This window comes from Lolium rigidum, chromosome 1 (genome assembly GCF_022539505.1).
Source record: "Lolium rigidum isolate FL_2022 chromosome 1, APGP_CSIRO_Lrig_0.1, whole genome shotgun sequence".
Classification (NCBI taxonomy): Eukaryota; Viridiplantae; Streptophyta; class Magnoliopsida; order Poales; family Poaceae; genus Lolium; species Lolium rigidum.
In genome coordinates, this window is record NC_061508.1 from 197,163,036 (window position 1) to 197,182,324 (window position 19,289).

General features: G+C 42.6%; 2 protein-coding genes and 1 long non-coding RNA gene across 5 annotated transcripts; all 3 read left to right on the forward strand.

The window, feature by feature from the left end:
* The first annotated feature begins 7,788 nt into the window (after positions 1 to 7,788).
* LOC124682945 (THO complex subunit 7B-like) lies at positions 7,789 to 11,869 on the forward strand. 2 transcript variants are annotated; one of them, XM_047217541.1, is made up of 3 exons: positions 7,789 to 7,866; positions 10,504 to 11,129; positions 11,507 to 11,869. In XM_047217541.1, the coding sequence occupies exons 2-3, from the start codon at positions 10,536 to 10,538 to the stop codon at positions 11,639 to 11,641; spliced, it is 729 nt and encodes a 242-aa protein (XP_047073497.1). In that variant the 5' UTR covers positions 7,789 to 7,866; positions 10,504 to 10,535; the 3' UTR covers positions 11,642 to 11,869. The 2 variants fall into 2 exon arrangements, with proteins under 2 accessions (XP_047073497.1, XP_047073499.1); XM_047217543.1 differs by having other exon boundaries at positions 7,836 to 7,866; positions 10,514 to 11,129.
* Positions 11,870 to 12,392: 523 nt separating this feature from the next.
* On the forward strand, positions 12,393 to 15,530 carry LOC124654186 (DEAD-box ATP-dependent RNA helicase 42-like). Its single transcript, XM_047193208.1, has one exon. The coding sequence runs from the start codon at positions 12,393 to 12,395 to the stop codon at positions 15,528 to 15,530; it is 3,138 nt and encodes a 1,045-aa protein (XP_047049164.1).
* A 1-nt stretch (position 15,531) lies between these two features.
* On the forward strand, positions 15,532 to 16,534 carry LOC124687602. Of its 2 annotated transcripts, none has more exons than XR_006998254.1 (3): positions 15,532 to 15,585; positions 15,796 to 16,115; positions 16,330 to 16,534. It is a non-coding gene; the product is annotated as an uncharacterized LOC124687602 (long non-coding RNA). The 2 variants fall into 2 exon arrangements; XR_006998253.1 differs by having other exon boundaries at positions 15,796 to 16,100.
* Positions 16,535 to 19,289: the final 2,755 nt, after the last annotated feature.

Here is a 19,289-nt window from a genome sequence, read left to right on the forward strand (position 1 = left end):
TTAAAAATAACAGCTATTTCATGATGCTATCTATAGTTACAGAGCTTAATGTATGTATGTCCAACCAAGTTGTATGCTACACATTGATTCCATGGTGAGGTCTTAACTAATGATGTGTGCTAAGGTGTTAGTGCAAAGCCATGATATAAAAAGAAGATAAAATGACAACAACGTCTAGTTGTTTTTAATGTGGGTAAATTGAGCTGAATATTCATCAGAAAAAGGGGAGATACAAATGTTTATTTCAGGGGTGCAGGTGTTGCAATTAGTTATTTTAACAAAAACTGAAATAACATGCTATTCAGTTAAAAACAAAGAGATGTGTGTATTCTTATAAGACAAACCTGGTATCCTGTTTTGTGCTTGTCAATGCTTTGTAAAATTCATGCTCTAATGAAGTTGCAAAAATAACTTGTTCCTGAACTTCATTCATTTTGAGTTTGGTGCTAGGAATGAATTGAGTAGTAAGCTTGATACTGCTTTGGCCTCCAAGAATTTCAGGCTCACATTGGTTAAGAGCCATGTGTAATAGAGGATCAACTGCTATAAGTTTTGACATTGGCATGAACGGATTATTGGCACAAACGGTTACCTACCTAGAACAATAAAGTAAGACATGAACAAATTAGTTGGCATGAACGATCTCCTACCCCCTAGAATAAAAAATAAAAGATTTCCTACCTAGAACAAATAAAAGAAAAAATATATGAATGGATTCGTTGGCATGAACGATCTCCTACCTTGAATAAAAAATAGAGAATGAACGGATTATTCAAAACCATGAACGGATTATTGGCATGAACAATTCTCTACCTTGAACAAAAATTCAACCATGAACGGATTATTGGCATGAACAAATTCCTGCCTTGAACGAAAAATCAACCACGAACGGATTTCTTTGCATGAACAGATTATTGGCACAAACGATTACCTACCTAGAACAAATAAAAGTAAGACATGAATGGATTATTGGCATGAATGATTTCATACCCCTAGAATAAAAAAATAAACAATTACCTACCTCGAACAAATAAAAGTAAAATATGAACGGATTCTTTGGCATGAACGATATCCTACCTTGAATAAAAAATAGAGCATGAACGGATTATTCAAAAACATGAACGGGATTATTGGCATGAACAATTCCCTACCTTGAACAAAAATTCAACCGTGAACGGATTCTTGGTATTAACGGATTATTGGCACAAACGGTTACATACCTAGGACAATAAAAGCAAAAAATATGAACGGATTCTTTAGCATGAACGATCTCCTACCTCGAATAAAAATAGAGCATGACGGATTATTGGCATGAACAAAAAATCCTACCTTGAACAAAAATTCAACCATGAACGGATTATTGGCATGATAAAATTCCAACGTTGAACAAAAATTCAAGCATGAACGTATGCTTGGCATGAAGGGATTATTGGCACAAACTGGTTACCTACCCCCAGAACAACAAAAGTAAGACATGAACGGATTATTCAAAAACCATGAACGAATTATTTGCATGAACTGATTATTGGCGTGAACAATTACCTACCTTGTAGAAAAATTCAACCATAAAACGGATTATTGGCATGAACAAAAATCCCTACCTTGAAAGAAAATTCAACCATGAAGGATTCTTAGCATGAACGGACTATCGACACAAACAGTTAACAAATAAAAGTAAAACATGAACGGATTCTTGGCATGAACGTATTATTGGCATGAACAATTCCCTACCTTGAACAAAAATTCAACTGTGAACGGATTATTGGCACAAACGGTTACATACCTAGAACAATAAAAGCAAAAATATATGAACGGATTCTTTAGCATGAACGATCTCCTACCTTGAATAAAAATAGAGCATAAAAGGATTATTCAAAACCATGAATAGATTATTGGCATGAACAAAAAATCCTACCTTGAACAAAAATTGAACCACGAATGGATTATTCTTGAATAAAAAATAGAACATGAACGGATTATTCAAAAACCATGAACGTATTATTGTCATGAACGGATTGTTGGCATGAACGGATTATTGGCATGAACCAAAAATCCTACCTTGAACAAAAATTCAACCATGAACGGATTATTGGTATGAACAAATTCCTACCTTGAACAAAAATTCAACCATGAACGGATGCTTGGCATGAACGGATTATTGACCAAATGGGTTACCTGCCCCAGAACAACAAAAGTTAGACATAAACGGATTATTCAAAAACCATGAACGTGCCCGCAAAAAAAAAAAACCATGAACGAATTATTTGCACGAACGGATTATTGGCATGAACAATTCCCTACCTTGTAGAAAAATTCAACCATGAAACGGTTTATTAGCATGAATGGATTATTGGCATGAACAAAAATCCCTACCTTGAACAAAAATTCAACCATGAATGGATTCTTGTATGAACGGGTTATCGTCATAAACGGTTACCTACCTAGAACAAATAAAAGTAAAAACATGAACGGATTCGCATGAATGATTTCCTACCCCTAGAATAAAAAATAAAGCATGAAATGGATTTTTGGCATGAACGGATTATTCAAAACATGAATGGGTTATTGCACACGAATGAATTGTTGGCATGAATTATCTCCTACCTTGAACAAAAAATAACCCATGAACGGATTATTCGCATGAACAGATTATTGGCATGAACAAATTCCCTACCTTGAACAAAAATCACTTCCATCTTTAAAAACCTTAGCTTTACAAGCATCAACCTCATTCCACAGATGGTTGAGGCACAAGGTTCCCAAGTCAAGATTCACCCACTTCACCAATGTCACTGTCCCTCAAGGAGTGTGGTGATGAATAACAGTAAGAAACTGTGGTGAAGGGCAAAGAACTGTGGTGATGAATAACAGTAAGAAACTCCTGATAAAAACAACCTCCTCATTAGCACCAAGCAGGACAGATCTCCGACAACAACTCCGACTCTGACCGTGGCCTCTATGCCTTCGACGACGATGACCACGGTGATGATTACGACGCATTCGACCGGGAAAGCTAGATCTAGGGTTTAGTCTAGGTTTTTAAATTAAACTTCGTTCAAACACGTTAAGAATTTTGAATGAAATTTGCCGGTTCCATTTATATTCATGAGTTTTTGAAAAATTGTATTGGTACCATCACTGGGGCAGACCCTCCCAATACTCTCTGCACATAGTGCCAGCGCTCCCAATAGCAGCAATCTGGTGCTATTGCCGCACACCCTATTGGGGGTGCCGCTGGGGATGATCTTAATGCTCACGTGTCTTCCCAACTACATCAATACTACTGAGGTTTTAAAACACCACTGAAACCACTAAAAATACATGCTACCAGAAAATACTTTTTGTTAGCTGTGGCGCTAGAAAAGTTGCATTGCATAGTTAGCTGTTAGAAAATGACTATGTATTGGTGATCAGTAGACATATGCATATTACAACAAATCGACACAATGCAGGTTTTACTGTGGTAATGAAATTTGGATGCTATTAATAGCAACGACAGATGGTTTCAGTTCAGCTGTCAAAAGGTCGAAGTGCATCCAAAATAATCACTGATAAAATACTTCAGACTCGTCGCCTACAAAGCAAGATCCATGGATTCTTAAAGCTCCTTAAACTCCAACATTTGTACAAATCAATCATGGAAAATATTGGATATTGTCGCAGGTGAACATACAAGATTTTTATCACTGAATTTATCAGTTCGTATATCACAGATTATAAACATTAAATCGATTGCATACGGCGCAAACTAACTAATCAATGAAGAAGTTTGGATGACATGAAACTCTTTATTGATTCTATTCTGTTGATGGTTGGAGACGCACCCGCAAGTTGATGGAATCATGCTTAAGAACACTGTTTGTGAAAGAGAGAAAGTGGCAACATACCTGAAAAGGTCAAATTATCTAATTTGGGACTATCAAGAAGTCTTGAGTAGAGCAGATGTGCAGTATGCCTGCACAATCAGAACAGTTCAGCCACCGTATGAGTACACTGATAGTTTTTTTACATGCACTATTATAATTGTAATTTGTAAAATACCCTATTCAATTATATACTTGCATACTCCTGTGTAATTCCTTGTTAGCTGAACGATCATTGTACTCTGTTAAATGTGCATTTTTTCTTGCGTGCTTCTAACTAGGAATGAAAATTCAGTAACCAACGGTTGGCCAATACAAGGAAGGAATCAGGTCGCATTGTAAAGTACCAACCATGAGCCATCCAATTCAATGGCTTGCGCAACAGGAAAACAATGAGAAGCATCACTAACAAGGATTACATGATTCTTGGAGCAATATACTTACCAATAAACCAGCGCAGAGGCGACGAACCACTCCACGAGCGTCATACAGGTGAAGAGGCCTGATAGGCATCCACTGGCTGGGCAGCGCGAAGTCGGCCTGGTCGAAGCAGGGTGGAGGGGAGCTGCAGTGGCACGCTGGAGCTGGTTCATGGCAGGCCGCTGCAGGAGTCTGGTCAGTGAATGAAGAAAGAGATCCTGGGGGTGAAGGAGAACACAGATCAAGCGGTTTTGGACTTCGGGTCTACTGCAATAACAAACGACTAGCTTACCCTTGCGCTAAGTATCTACATACGTTTTGACATTCGTGGAAATAGAATTTCGGAAGAGCGCAAAACCACTTCTCATGTGTTAATTATGATATGGACATAAAAGATAATGATGAATGTCTAATGCCTTATGGCCAGATATCTTGATTTCAAATCCAGGAAACTATCCGGACAAATCAAGGAAACATATGTACCCTGCGGATACTAGCTACTCCAAATCTGAGTTCAACTCCAACCAAAGGTAAGCATGAAAACTTCTTTTCCAGGGAAACATAACCAAGGCTTCTGTTATGGCCAGTATGGACCAAATAAAATTGCCACTAACCTTGAAGAAATAACATTATGAGACTATGAGAGATGTCTAAAAGTTCTAGGTAACTGATTAATGCAGTATCCAGAGAGAACTTCCAGATTAATGGGTCTGGTAGATGGAGTTGCACAGGTATTCGTATCCAGTCTCCAACTTTCTCTGTTATCTGCTTCTTCTTCCCTAGCAGGTACTGGTCATGTATCCCTTCCACTTCCATGATGATTTCAGGATCGGTACTCTCCATTACAAATGGCTTGCTTCCAGAAGGAAAACCAAAGACATGGTCAACAATATCCTTGGTGAAGTGGATGATCTTCTCCTTGTGCTGCAAAAACTTTTCTTCACCATGTGAAGTGTGGTCAGCAAGCCACTGTAGGAGATTCATAGGAACCATAAGGTGATCAGGGAGCTTTAGAAGATTATCCAAATCATGCTTTGAAATGAAAGACCTGTGGATTGGATTAAATTTCTTTACTACTTTCATGTATCTGAGTGTCGAAAACCTAGATTGAATGGTAGGCTTGCATTGCTGTTCAATGTACATGACGTTGACTACAAAAAAATGAAACAGAGAAATTACGCTAGAGCATAATAATAAAACAATTGAGAAACTATGATATTGCATATGAGAAAATTTTCAGAAACATTTGAGAAACTATGCTACTGCATAAACCAAATCAGTGAGAAACCTATGCTATTACATATTATTTTATTCAAAAAGTCCAAAAAAAAGTGCATTTCTCAGAAACCAATTCAGAGAGAAACCATGACGAAGCTACATATGGCAGAAGCTGCATATCTACAGCACAACCGCCTAAACAAATAACTATACAGAACACATGACTTATTGATGAAGATTCATATTGCTAGTCCTTGAAAAAATGAAGCTCCCACGAAGATTCATATTGTTGGTTCATTAGGCTAAAAACAAAACACATAAAACTCCCGAAAACATAACACATCCTATCGAATCAGCACCATCCGCAAACACCAAAAATCATCCAAAAAAGAACCCCCTAATAAAGAACTAATGAAGTACTGTGCATACGGGAGAAGAATGTAACGGATTCCTACCATTCCGCAGCCTAATGAACCAGTACTTGAGCACATGAACCACCTAATGAACCAGTACTTGAGCACATGAACCACCTAATGAACTAGTACTTGAGCACTTAACAAAACCATTTTGATTTACCTAAAGTACTTCTGAGTTCTGGATTAACAATGTATTGTTCTGCTAATTAAGGCTTGTACAAGGAAAAAAAGAATGAAATGAGTTTGGGCACTTGTTCAAGAAGTAATGATGTAGTGAAACCTATGATAAAACCCCAATGGTTTGTTAACTGCCAAACAAATGGCCAAAAATCGAGATTATTCCGCAACAATATGAACAAGACGGCTACATGTATATTTCTTCTCCTTTTGCCTATTTCAGGAATGTGCCATGCCTTTCAGATTTCCTAACAAAGTAAATGAAATATGAAGAAACGTGATTCATCAACTATTGTCCTTGCAGATGGCTTGAAAATATACGTGATTGGTGTTTTTCAAGGCAACTCTGGTGGGAACATCGTGTACCTGCGTGGTAATGAACTAGTACTTGAGCGAACTGAAGCTAAGGAATAATCCTAGGACGGTCACAAAACAGAACACATCCTACCCGAATCAGCACAGCCACATCAAGCAAAAAATCAAACTGACGAAAATCCTAAACATAAGAAATGCGCATGTGGTGTCGTATGAAACAAACTAATCATCGTGGGTGGGTTTCAAAAATCGAAACCCTATTCAGCATGAACCACTGCCGAAGGAACGAAGATGGAAAAGACGAACCAAAGAAGCAGCAGAAATAATCCTGACAGCAAAAATATATGGCATCTTAGAGAATGCCAATATAGGAAAATATTCTATATGCAGTGCCCGATGTCCGGAACTCAAGTACAGTACTAACAGAGGTATCGGCGACATGTTAATATTAACGGGGAAATTAGAAATTTAGCAAGTTTTGTCCACCCATTAAGCATAAAAAACTTGGAGAACAGAAGCTGATAGAGTCAACACAAGTTCGATATGTCCGGTTAGCAAAAAAGATACAACACCATGACAAGCAACATACATATTTGCTTAACAGTGAAAAAGATATATATACTGAGGGTTTTGAGAACAGATAGAACGAAATTGTAATGCCATCAACTGCAAAGTATACCCAGTAACCCACTACCCCAGCAGTTGGCATTACAGATCTACGAGTCTACAAGATTCATGTTGTAGGAAACCTGAAGAATGAAACAAAACATGGAAACAGTGTTTTAGAAGAAAATGAACCCCTAATCAGCACTTAACAGGAGGAAACATCATCGAAAATAATTCATATACGAAGAACCACTAAATCATCGTGAGTTCCTATCGAAATGCTTAATCAGCAAGGAACATTAGTGCAAGTAAAAAAGCAGGAAAAAGAGTGGAACCGAGATCTAACCTTCCTCCGCCATCGATGGGGACGACGAAGCAAACCAGTGAAGAACCCCTAGGCGCGCGCGGGGGAGTGGCGGAGGAAGAAACCCAGGTGCGGTCGGGGAAGAAGCGGAGGAAGAAACTGAGGTGCGGGAGCGGAGGAAGAAGCACAGGTGCGGCGCTGTGGAAAATGGTCGGGTCGGGGCACCCTGGTCGCAACGACGAAGCAGAAGGCGTGTCGTACCTAAATGGGCCGGCCCAAAAATGACACGGGGGGTGTGCGGCGCGTCGTATACACCGACCTGATCGGTGTATAGGATTCGCCCTAGACGAGCTCCCTCTGACCCTCTCCGTCGTCTCTCCCAATTGTTCCACCACAACAGCGATCTGCGTCCTCCACCTCTGCTGCGCCGGCGCCCACCCCTCCTCCCCCGACGCGCACTCCCCTGGCCCCTTGGGCACAACCTACTCGCTCCTCTACTAGCGCAGCGCCGCCCCACATCCGCCCGAGGCGCCGCCGCCGCCGCCAGGTAAGGCTTCGCTCCTTGCGTCCCTTCAGGTTCTAGGTTTTCAGATGGAAAAAGGGGCTCGGGAGATTAAGGGGAACTGGTTTGTCAAACGTGAACTTATTTGCTGACCTGGTCAAACACTCTGGGCTCTATGATGCTCTAACTAGCTGGGTGCCTCCGATTAAGATACAGTTCACTCAACTATATTTTCACCCAATAAGGACCTTTTTTTCCCCTTCATCCAGTAGCAATACAGGGAGAAGATGGCCAAGCTGGTGTAATCTTATTTTCCATCACTGGCCACCCAATCGGCCCCAGAAACACTAGCATCTTCCTCTCCAGCTAGTAACCCGTAGGAATTGCGCATTATTAGCCGATTAATTTTAGCTCAGGGCGTGACAGAATACCAGCTCCATCACTGGGTTCTAGGAGGTAAACTGAGATCACTCTCTGTAATTGCACATTTCTGTGCTCTCTAAATAGCTTCTTCGCCTGCTTCTTCTTCTTAGATACAATGCTTTTGGACAAGAATTTTGTCCTGGTTTGCTTTATGTTCTGACCGAGATCAGTTACTTGGACCTGAGTCATGTTTTGCACTCTCATTTTTTTTTGTCTGCTTCGTGCTTTGTATAGTTTAATCCACTTAGATCTGTTTGATTTGGCTTGAACAAAGCTTAAATTATGTAAAGTACTAAATGTTGGCCATGCTGAAGCCTGCAATTTACCTGAGTCAAACAGTCAGTCATGTGGATTTCCTTTCCTAAAGTTATTTTCAGAAAGCCAAAAGCATGAGCTAGTCATACACGTGTTCCTCCACGGTTTTATTTTATCTATACCACACAACAACTGAGCCATTACATAATTTTTTGCCTGGGGCATGATGAATCCTTGCCTCTGTCTCTGAGTTCTACGAGGTAAACTGAGATCACTATCCGTGATAGCACATGTCTATGCTCTGTAAATAGCTTCTTCACTTGGTTCTTGGTAGATGCAATGCTTTTTAAGAAAGAACTTAGAGATAAATTTGTTCCGGTTTGCTTTATGTTCTACCCGAGATCAGTTATTTGGACCTAAGCGTAGTTTTGCACCCTGATTTTTTCTGCTTCGTGCTTTGTATAGTTAAATTGAATTAGAGTTGTTTGAGTTGGCTACACACAAAAAATTAACTTATTTAAAGTATTAAATGTTTACCATGCCGAAGCCTGCCATTTACTTGAGTCAAACAGTCAGTCATATGGATATTATTCCTAAAATTGTTTTCAGAAGCCCAAAAACATGAGTTAGTCATAGGTGTCTTCCTGCAAGGTTTTATCTATACAACCATATAGTGTGCAGATAACAGTAGATATTAGCCGTTGGATGCACTCCATTTAAGGGTGGAACCATGGAAGGCACAAATGTGGGCATTCTCGGGTGTTTGACCAGCTAAATAAGCCACCAGATTCCACCACGTATTCCATTTGTGCTGCTTGCCTAAATACAGAAAACAAGCTACATGGGTATACTTTCCAACTGCACAACTCACACAGCCTATGTGCAAGAAAAGTGACTTACTAGCGAAGTATATATCATTGCTTCCTGGAAGCTTCATTAGGTTGCACTGGAAATTATGCTCGTGTTTAGGACATGGAACCCAGAATGCTACACCACACAACAACTGAGACATTACTGGAGTTGACGGTAAACCTAAATTTGGAATATGGATTTTTTTAGGATTAAACTGAATTTTTTATTCAGATATGTTAAGTATAAAAAATGCTAATGTGCAGCTACATGGGTACTGCACATGATTTCGGAATTTCAATTGTACCATGAATGTGCAACACCTTGTACTTATGTACCGAGATAATCCATACAAAAAATCAAGTTTTGACTAACCAGAACAGTTTTAGAAATGGATAAGCTTATGCATGTTTGATCTGTTAGAGCATTGTCTGGGTGCATGTTTTTCAAATATGCATATCCATAAAAAAATTGTATTATAAAATTACTTTATTAAGTTACCCACCTAATTCGTATTATTGCCTTTTATTCTTTGTGCTATCCTACACTCATACTTGAGTACTTAACTATGGACGTGCGAATCACGTGCCTTCTATCAGTGCTCCTATGTTGTTCTATCGACGAAACTATATTTTGCAGCTGCAATGGTATCAACAACCTCACTTAAACCCTGTACCAGGAAAAAAAGATTTGAAGAAAAAGTTTGAGAATGATCTACCTTATAATCACTCAAAAGTCGATTTTTCGCAGCAGCTGACTGGCTTTGACAAATAAAAAGGGGAAAGTACTTGGCTAAGAGAGATGACCCCAAACGGATGATTTATCCAGCTTAGCGGGTTATGCCCACCAAGAATTGATTTTATGTTTCGGTTCGTTTGGGTGGCTAGCTTAATTTTGTTTGAGTCGTGTTTTGTTCAGATTGTGTTTCAACCTGTTACCAAGCATTCCTGGATATAGATCCGGTCCTATGCATTTTTCTAAGGTGTTTGCAATTTTGCTAGGTGTTGGCCAATGTTCATGTACATGCAGATGAAAAACCTCTTTATTTCTATAGTTTACGGTTATTGCGTGTTCTTGTGCATTTTCTGTTAGTACATCAATTTAGAACAGCTGAATTAACTGATTTATAAATAATACAGTTTCTTTTCTTCATATCATTGTGCAGTTGTTGGATCCCTCAGACTGAAATGCTTACCAAAGGGAGGAGAGTTGCTGGAAGGGGTGAAGACATGTCTGCACATTATGCATTTGGGCCACATGAGGATGATGCGATTATTAAACACCGGCTTCTGACCAGGACTACAACTACCAGGGGCGAACCACCCCTAAAGAAGCTCCAAAAGAAGTTCATGTCCTTTGCTACCGAGGTTGAGAAGGATGCAGACAATACAAGTGACTGTGAGAAGCTGTACAAGGCCTTTCTACAGGAAATTAACACGTTTGAGCTGCCTCTTCTTAAAAGCAAGGCTGTAGTTGATGCAAACCTTAGGGAGAAGGAGAGCTTCAATGAGCTGCAGGTTGAGATCCAGCGGCAAATCTTGCAAGCTCAGACTGATATTGAGGATCTTAAGAAGCAACTTGAACAAAGCAAGATCGAGAGGCAGCACAAAGAGGAGTGCGAAGCGATAAGAAAACTGATTTCATTGCAGCCTCCGCGGTCAGAAACCGAGAAACTCATCGCTGATCTTGAGAAGGAGATATCTAATTTGGAGGCTGAGAGTGCAGCATGTACAAGGACATTAGAGCTTAGGAAGAAGCAGTTTGCTCTTCTTCTGCATGTGGTGAGTTTATGGCTGCTGTTCTCTTTTACTACTTCCAAACTAACATTTTACATCCACCTATGTAAGAGTGAGCCATAGGATATCAGTTGAAATAGTTGCTACATAATGCAACACAATTTTAAGGAAGGATTAGCCTGGTTATCATACATGACCTATTACTGAATTTTACATCAGCTGCACAAACATTTTGGGAGTAGTAGATGCAGCTATTTCCTCCCAAACGAACCTTACGTCCTAACATCCATTTAACTGTAGCTCGAAACTGAAATTTTAAAGTAGGCTTCTCCGTCTAGCTTTAAGCCGCGACATATGCATATTGCCTGGATCCAGAATAGTCTGCATAATGCCTGCTCTAATGTTGTACTTACCTGTTGCAGGTGGAGGAATTGCAAATCTCAATCGAAGATGAGCAAAGGAGCATAGCAGATGAGCTGAGAGCCGCCACTGAAGAACCAAAGATGAGCATAGAGGAGGGCAGCGGCGGTGCTTCAGATGCAATGGCTGTAGACTGATCGGTTATCTTAGCACTAGCGAGCTGCATACCCTGCACGCTCAAACATTCTTAGTTTTGGGGCACTGTATCTTTATTAGTACTTTGTATGAAGAGAAAGAAGAATACATTGAGGCCTAAAGCCCCCACCTCTGGATTGTAACTTGTAGCGTAATTATTTGAGGCAACCGGCGGTGCCAACAATGTGATGCTTTTGCTATGGTTGTAGTGGGAGTATGTCAGAGTGTTTGAGTAGTGAATATCTATTTTTCTCATGTTCTGAATCTACTGAAGTATATTGGTATTTTTTTGACAGATATACTGAAGTATTGGCTTGTGAAAGCTTCCACACCAAATTGTGAGAAGTTTTGTGTACTGAGAGTTCTTTTCCCTTCTCTTTTTGCGGGAAGGTTAGTTGGAGTCCTACTCCGAGTGGGATATTCAGTTTCATGTATGACATGAACAATCCGTATTTCACTATTTCCGTGTGTATCGAATTGTATCTGTATCCGACTTGGAGTATTTTTCGGAGGTAAAGGGGAAAGAAACACCGTCCTTTTAATCCCTGGAAATTAGATGCAGGCTAAACAGGTAGTCGGTGACCCAGACAGAGTCGGCGCAGTCTCACCGCCTCGAATAACCTGTTCGTAAATATCGTCAGTTCGACAAAAAGGCGAAAAAAAAATCGTAACTTCCCAGACCCACCACAAAATCGCATCTAGGGTTTCCGCCTCGCCGGAGCTCTGCGTTCGCCGCCCGCCGCCGCCGCCAGCATGTCTTCCGGCGACGAAGAGCGCGCCGCCGTGTCCAAGCACCACCACCGGGACAAGGACAAGAAGCGCGACCACTCCTCCTCCTCCTCCCGCCGCCACCGCGACAAGGACCGCTCCTCCTCCCGCCACCACAGGGACGAGAGGGACGGCGAGCGGGAGCGGGACCGAGATCCCGACCGCCACCACGGTGGCAAGGAGCGGGATCGCGAGGAGCGGAAGGCGCGGGAGCAGCGCGAGAAGGAGGAGAAGAAGGAGAGGGAGCGGGAGCGGCGTCGCGAGGAGCGCGACAGGGAGAAGGAGAAGGAGAAGTCGAGGCGGCGGGAGGCGGTCGACGAGGAGGAGGACGAGGACCGCGACCGCAAGCGCCGCCGCCGGTCCTCGCGCCACCACCACCACCGCGACGCCGAGCCGGAGGCGGCGCCGCTGGCCAGGGCGGAGGAAGAGGAGGATGATGGGGAGGAGGCGCAGATGCGGCGGCAGAAGAAGAAGGAGGAGGACATGGAGGCTGAGCAGCAGCAGCTCGACGACGAGATGGAGCGCCGCCGTCGCCGCGTTAAGGAGTGGCAGGAGAAGAAACGCCGCGAGCAGCAGCTGCAGGATGGCTCCAGCGGTGCTGCTGCCACCGCTGATGCTGATGGTGAAGGCGAGTCTGGGAAGAAGTGGACCTTGGATGGTGAGGAGTCGGATGAGGAGGATGCAAATAAGTTGGATGAGGAGGATGCGAAGAAGTCGGGGGAGAATGGTGGCGCTGGCAGCGGTGCCATGGATGTTGACACCCCTAACCTCCTGGGTAATGATGGAAATAGTGGTGCTGATATGGAGGAGGATGAGATTGACCCCCTCGACGCGTTCATGAACTCCATGGTGTTGCCAGAGGTTGCAAAGCTGGAGAGTGCCGCGCCAGCCATGGAGATTGTGCTTGTTGCCAATGCAGGAGGCATGGATGATAAGGATGATGCAGATAAGAAAGCACCGGTGAAGGGAATGGGGAGAATTATGCAAGGGGATGACTCTGACTCTGATTATGACGACAGTGATAACAACGAGGCTGGGTCGGATGACGAGGATGATGCAGAGTTCATGAAGCGTGTCAAGAAGACAAAGGCTGAGAAGTTGGTTATTGTTGACCATTCCAAGATTGATTACCAGCCATTCCGCAAGAATTTCTATATTGAGGTGAAGGATATTACAAGGATGTCAGCTGAGGAAGTGGCAGCCTACCGGAAGCTCTTGGAGATCAAGGTGCATGGGAAAGACGTTCCCAAGCCAATAAAGATGTGGATACAGAGTGGTCTGACAAGTAAGCTACTTGACACCATCAAGAAGCTTGGTTTCGAGAAACCAATGCCTATACAGGCACAAGCACTACCAATCATAATGAGTGGACGCGATTGTATAGGGGTTGCAAAGACTGGTTCTGGCAAGACTCTAGCGTTTGTCTTGCCAATGCTGAGGCATGTCAAAGACCAACCGCCTGTTGTGCCTGGGGATGGCCCTATTGGGCTCATCATGGCTCCTACCAGAGAGCTGGTGCTGCAAATATATTCTGATATCAAAAAGTTCTCTAAGGTGCTTGGCATCAACTGTGTTCCTATATATGGAGGTTCTGGGGTTGCTCAGCAGATCAGTGAGCTGAAAAGGGGTGCTGAAATTGTTGTTTGTACACCTGGCAGGATGATTGATATCCTTTGCACTAGCAGTGGCAAGATTACCAATCTTAGAAGAGTGTCGTTCTTGGTGTTGGATGAAGCTGATAGGATGTTTGATATGGGTTTCGAACCTCAGATTACTCGAATAGTTCAGAACACCCGTCCAGATAGGCAGACTGTCCTTTTCTCTGCCACTTTTCCACGACAGGTGGAGATACTGGCACGTAAGGTGCTGACAAAGCCTGTTGAGGTTCTGATGGGTGGGAGGAGTGTTGTGAACAAAGATATCACACAACTGGTTGAGGTGCGGCCAGACAGTGAAAGGTTCTTTAGGCTGTTGGAGTTGCTTGGGGAGTGGTTTACAAAGGGAAAAATTCTTGTTTTTGTACACTCGCAAGAAAAATGCGATTCACTACTGAAAGAGCTGTTCCAGCACGGATACCCATGTTTATCTCTGCATGGTGGAAAGGATCAAAATGACCGAGAATCAACTCTTGCTGATTTCAAGAGTAATGTATGCAACCTTCTGATCGCTACCAGTGTTGCTGCTCGGGGTTTAGATGTGAAAGATCTTGAGATTGTTGTCAATTATGATGTCACTAATCATTATGAGGACTATGTTCATCGTGTTGGGCGAACGGGCCGGGCTGGTAGGAAGGGCTGTGCTGTGACATTTATCTCTGAGGAAGAGGAACGCTATGCACCAGACCTTGTTAAGGCTTTAGAACTATCTGAACAGGCCATTCCAGAGGACCTGAAAGCCTTAGCGGATCGATTTATGTCAAAGGTGAGGCAGGGAACAGAGCAGGCCCATGGAACAGGATATGGTGGAAGTGGTTTCAAGTTCAACAGAGAAGAGGAGGAAGCACGACAATCCGCGAGAAGGGCTCAGGGAAGAGCTCATGGATACGAGGACAATTCAGATTCAGGTTCCGAGGAGGAAGGAGGTGTACACAGACAGGGAGATGACGTTGCAGCACAATCTCTTGCCGCTGCTCAAGCCGCTGCTCTAGCTGTAGCCAGGGCTGCTAGTATTGCCAACCAGCAAGCAACAGCTGCAGGCTCCTTGCTTCCTCTACTGGTTACACCTAACCAACCAAACAATGATGCCACAGAACGTGCACTTGATGCTGCAAGGAACTTAGCACAAAATCTGGCAAGGATACAGGGCCATGCAGTTCCAGAACACTATGATGCTGAGCTTGAGATTAATGATTTCCCACAAAATGCTCGCTGGAAGATCACTCACAAAGATACATTGGGTCCTATTCAGGAATGGACTGGAGCTGCAATTACTACAAGGGGAACCTTTATTCCTCAAGGCAGAATTGTTGGTGCTAACGAGCGCAAGCTGTACCTGTATATTGAGGGTCCCAACGAATCTTCGGTGAAGAAGGCAAAAGCAGAACTGAAGCGTGTCCTTGAGGATTGTGCAAACCATGCGCTCAATCTTCCTGGTTCTGCTCAAACCGGAAAGTACGTTGTTTGAACTGCAGAACATATACCAAAATGGATCAGTGCTGGAGAAGTATTTTCTTGGGAAGGTACGGAGAATTAATGTAACAGTCATAGATTAATCATTGGCTGCTTGTGTGTGGGCGTGATATAGAAAATTGTGCATGCCAGTTTATTTTATTCCCAACTTATGTATTCAAATTTCTTCTCTTGTGTCTGACTACCCTATTACTAAGTTTTTTGTTATTTTTTTGCTTGCATATTCTTGTTTACTTACTAGCTTCTTTGTCTATTTGCAGCTTACAATGGTTTGCGGATCACAATCCAATTGTTGGACTTACCCAGATTTACAACTAACATTTTAATCTAACCCAGGCAGCCAGCAATTGTTATCCTTGATCATTTTTACATTTTCTTCAATTCTATTAACAAATTTTGGTTGCCTTTGGACAGAAGGTTTTAGAATGCTGGCGGTAGCCGCCTTTCTATTCTATATAGTCCTCTTTTGATGGAGGCCGTGGCAGCCCTCCACCCACTGTTCACTGCTTTGAGTGAAAACTTTAACACCAGAGAAGGCGCCAAGTTTTCTGGTGCTGTTTTGAAGGTTTACCCCTTCAGGGTGATCATGGATGGATGCACTTAATTTGGATCCATGTTACTTGTGCACTGTTAGATGCTATATGTCGTAGAAACTAGACACTACATTGTGGTTTTGTTTAAGATTGTTGTCACTTTTACATTTTGAATGTGATTCAGTCTGTTTCATATATGTTTCAAAAGTGTAAACATGATGCTTTCTACAGACATGATGATGTTCTTGTTTTGGTCTTCAGATGTGGCAAGCCGAGGATCATGCTCTTAAGGTGGTGCAGCTACTGGTGGTCTCGGAGGCTAGGCCCCATATTTTCATCGAGGCAGAGAAAGATTGGGCAAGTTATTATCAAACAGTTTGCTGCTGCAGTTCAGTGGCAGCAGGTTACACCGGAATGTTACAGATCCCATCAGTTAATGTTGTTTGTTTGTGCTAGTATCCCTGATCTGTACCCAGTTGCTAGTGCTACTGGACCTGTTGCCTCTTCCCCTTTGTACGAACAACCATGATGTTGCGACTTGATTGAGCTGTGCAGACGATGTTTGTTTGGGAAAGGGTAGGATATCAGTGAGCTCAGGCTGGCATATCCCCTGCTTCTTCTGCATCCGCATCAAGCACCCTCTGCTCCCCATGCCCATGCCCAAGCTCGTCAGCCATCAGCTGCATACGCGTAGCAAACGTGAGGAGACTCAGCTCGTCTCGTTTAGTTTCTCTCATGTAGCAACGTGCTGAAAGTTAGCAGAGCCGCTTCCAGTGCATCACCATACCCTACAGGCAGCTGCTGCCTTGCGGTACCTTGGCCTAGTCAATGATCACACTGACCATAAGAGTTTGTGGACTTCAGCTAGGGGTTTCTCTGTGGTGCCAAGAGACAACGTCTCCAGCAGCGGCAAGGAGTAAAGGGGGCGGCGCTTCAAGAAGTTCTACACCAAGGAGTGCACTTACCGTGGCATGTGCACTTTCTTGGGCGCTGATCAGTCCAGGGCATGGGAAAGCTGGGAGATTAGCCCTGTCGCCGTTGGCCGGTGGAAGTAAGGGGTAGCTGCAACTTTGCTGTCCCCAATCCAAATGGACCTTGTACTATGTGAAGCCTTCAAATTGGAAGACGATCTCCAACAATTGGAGATGGCTGGCTACTGCCCTTTGGTATCAAGGACTTAGCTTATTGAGCTGCTGGTGAGATGTTTTTCTTCTTCTCATAGTTGAGTTTAATCCCTGAATTTTACGGACAACTTATCTGCTGGTTACTTTCCGCGCTAATCAGATGAAGTGTGTAAGGATCCACTATGCTCCTACTTTTCATGTTTACAATCTAGTCCCTCAACTACTATAGAGATGAACCCAATCCAGAATATAAACTGTAAAAGAAAACACCTACTAAACCAATCACATGAATACCTGTTACAATACCTATAAGCGAAAGAGGAATTCTTCCAGCAGTATCGGCCATTTCCCTTACTTTCCTCCACATTCTATCAAGTGGTCATGCTAGAGACAAAGACAATCATGAATAATTATTGAGCCCGTGATATGAACTTACTCATGTGCATTTGATCCATGAGACTGTAACCCGATTAGAGTTGAAATAAAACCCGTGTTTTAATTGAATACACTCACACGGTCGATTCTTCTTTACAATCGCCAGCAATACATCATAGGGTGGATTCCAAACCGTTTCCATTTCGTAAGCTGAGCTGCAACTGATGTGAACCACGTGTTTTTCAACACAACTACTCCCTCCGGTCTTTTTCAGTTGTCTCGAATTTAGTACAAAGTTGTGCTAAATTCCAGTCAATTAAAAGAGAGAGTACTTAACTGCTAAAACAAATCATGTTGGGTCTATGAGTTGCATATGGTTTTTTTTTTGAACAGGTATATGGGTTTATATCAAATCTTAATACTTCCTCCCCACGTGATCTAGGCTTCAAGATTGTTCGGAACTTGCATCTTGGTGACTCAGAGATGCTTAGCAGTCTAGCTCAGCATAGCTGGGATCCACTCTGGCAAATAGGTGAGTTATCCAACTGGGTTTTATCGTTACAGTTCCTACCCTGTTTTATTTATTTATTCATTCTAAACAAGGTAAAAGATTTGTCATTTTTATTAATAAATAAGGAAGTCTTAGAAGTATTGCAATCCACCGAGCCTACGCATAAAGCCAGGCCCAAAAATAACAGGTCTACTTCGGCGGCATGACAACACTCAACACCTTAGCCCCGCCTCTACCCCATTTATGCAGAAGCTTGTTGCAGACTCTAGCATCGCTGGAACTTATGAAAAAGTTCCTGATATGTTCAACCTTGTTCTGGATTAGGCTTATGACGGATCATAGAGTAATGTACAAACTCATACACCACATTCTGAAGCAACACAGTTATGGAAAAAAAAAGAATGTTCCCACATCGCTGGAGTATGCATGATTGTAGTGAACTCGCGTTGCGAGAGCTGTAGGTGGAGAGTTCTGCTTCTTCTTGGTAAGTCTGAAGTCCATGTTTCCTTCTCATTTTATTTTGTCATTCGTGCTGTCATACACGATACATCCGATGAACAACACACATAAGTAACGTCGCCTTTTGTCATCCGATGAACACACACAGAAGGCGGTCTTCTTTTATAAACAGATATCCTGTTGGCAGCACGCTGTTTAGTGAACTCGTATAACAACAACGCAATAAGAAATGTAGCGACCTAAGTTAACCGTCATCTTGTAAAATAGACCTAAAAAGAGATCCATGAGACGTGAACGAATTGTCCATTCACCAAGGAAGATCTCCCCTTTTGATTTGAAACAAGGAATCTATACTTCAATTCCCCAGAAAAGGGAATCTCTACTTTATTTCAACCTCTCTGAACTCCGCAACAAAATATTGTGACATTCTTACGAGAAATGCTATCAACGCGTACTACTGTCGATTCCCACAAGTGAGAAACACTACTGTACTCCTTGATTGCCATGAGAAAGGCCCTGCCACCGCGGCCAATAGTAAATGACTACACGAGGTATCTTTCACTTTAGCGCCACTATTGTTGCTACTTCGAGAGTAGTCACTTCGAGGTGCGTGGTAGCCCGCGAGGTTTGGCCACAAACTCCTGGCCGGTGACCAAACACTGGTGGGTGAGCCGGACGGCGGCAAGGAAAGAGAGGTGCAAATTTTGGACTGCGATCACTCTCGATTTCTGGTGCCTTTGAAAGCACCGGAA

Excerpts from the sequence above, each read along its gene's own strand:
- LOC124682945 (XM_047217541.1), top strand. The coding sequence starts at position 10,536 with ATGCTTACCAAAGGGAGGAGAGTTGCTGGAAGGGGTGAAGACATGTCT. Across the intron at positions 11,130-11,506 it reads TTGCTCTTCTTCTGCATGTG|GTGGAGGAATTGCAAATCTC; the intron begins GTGAGTTTATGG and ends TACCTGTTGCAG.
- LOC124654186 (XM_047193208.1), top strand. The coding sequence starts at position 12,393 with ATGTCTTCCGGCGACGAAGAGCGCGCCGCCGTGTCCAAGCACCACCAC.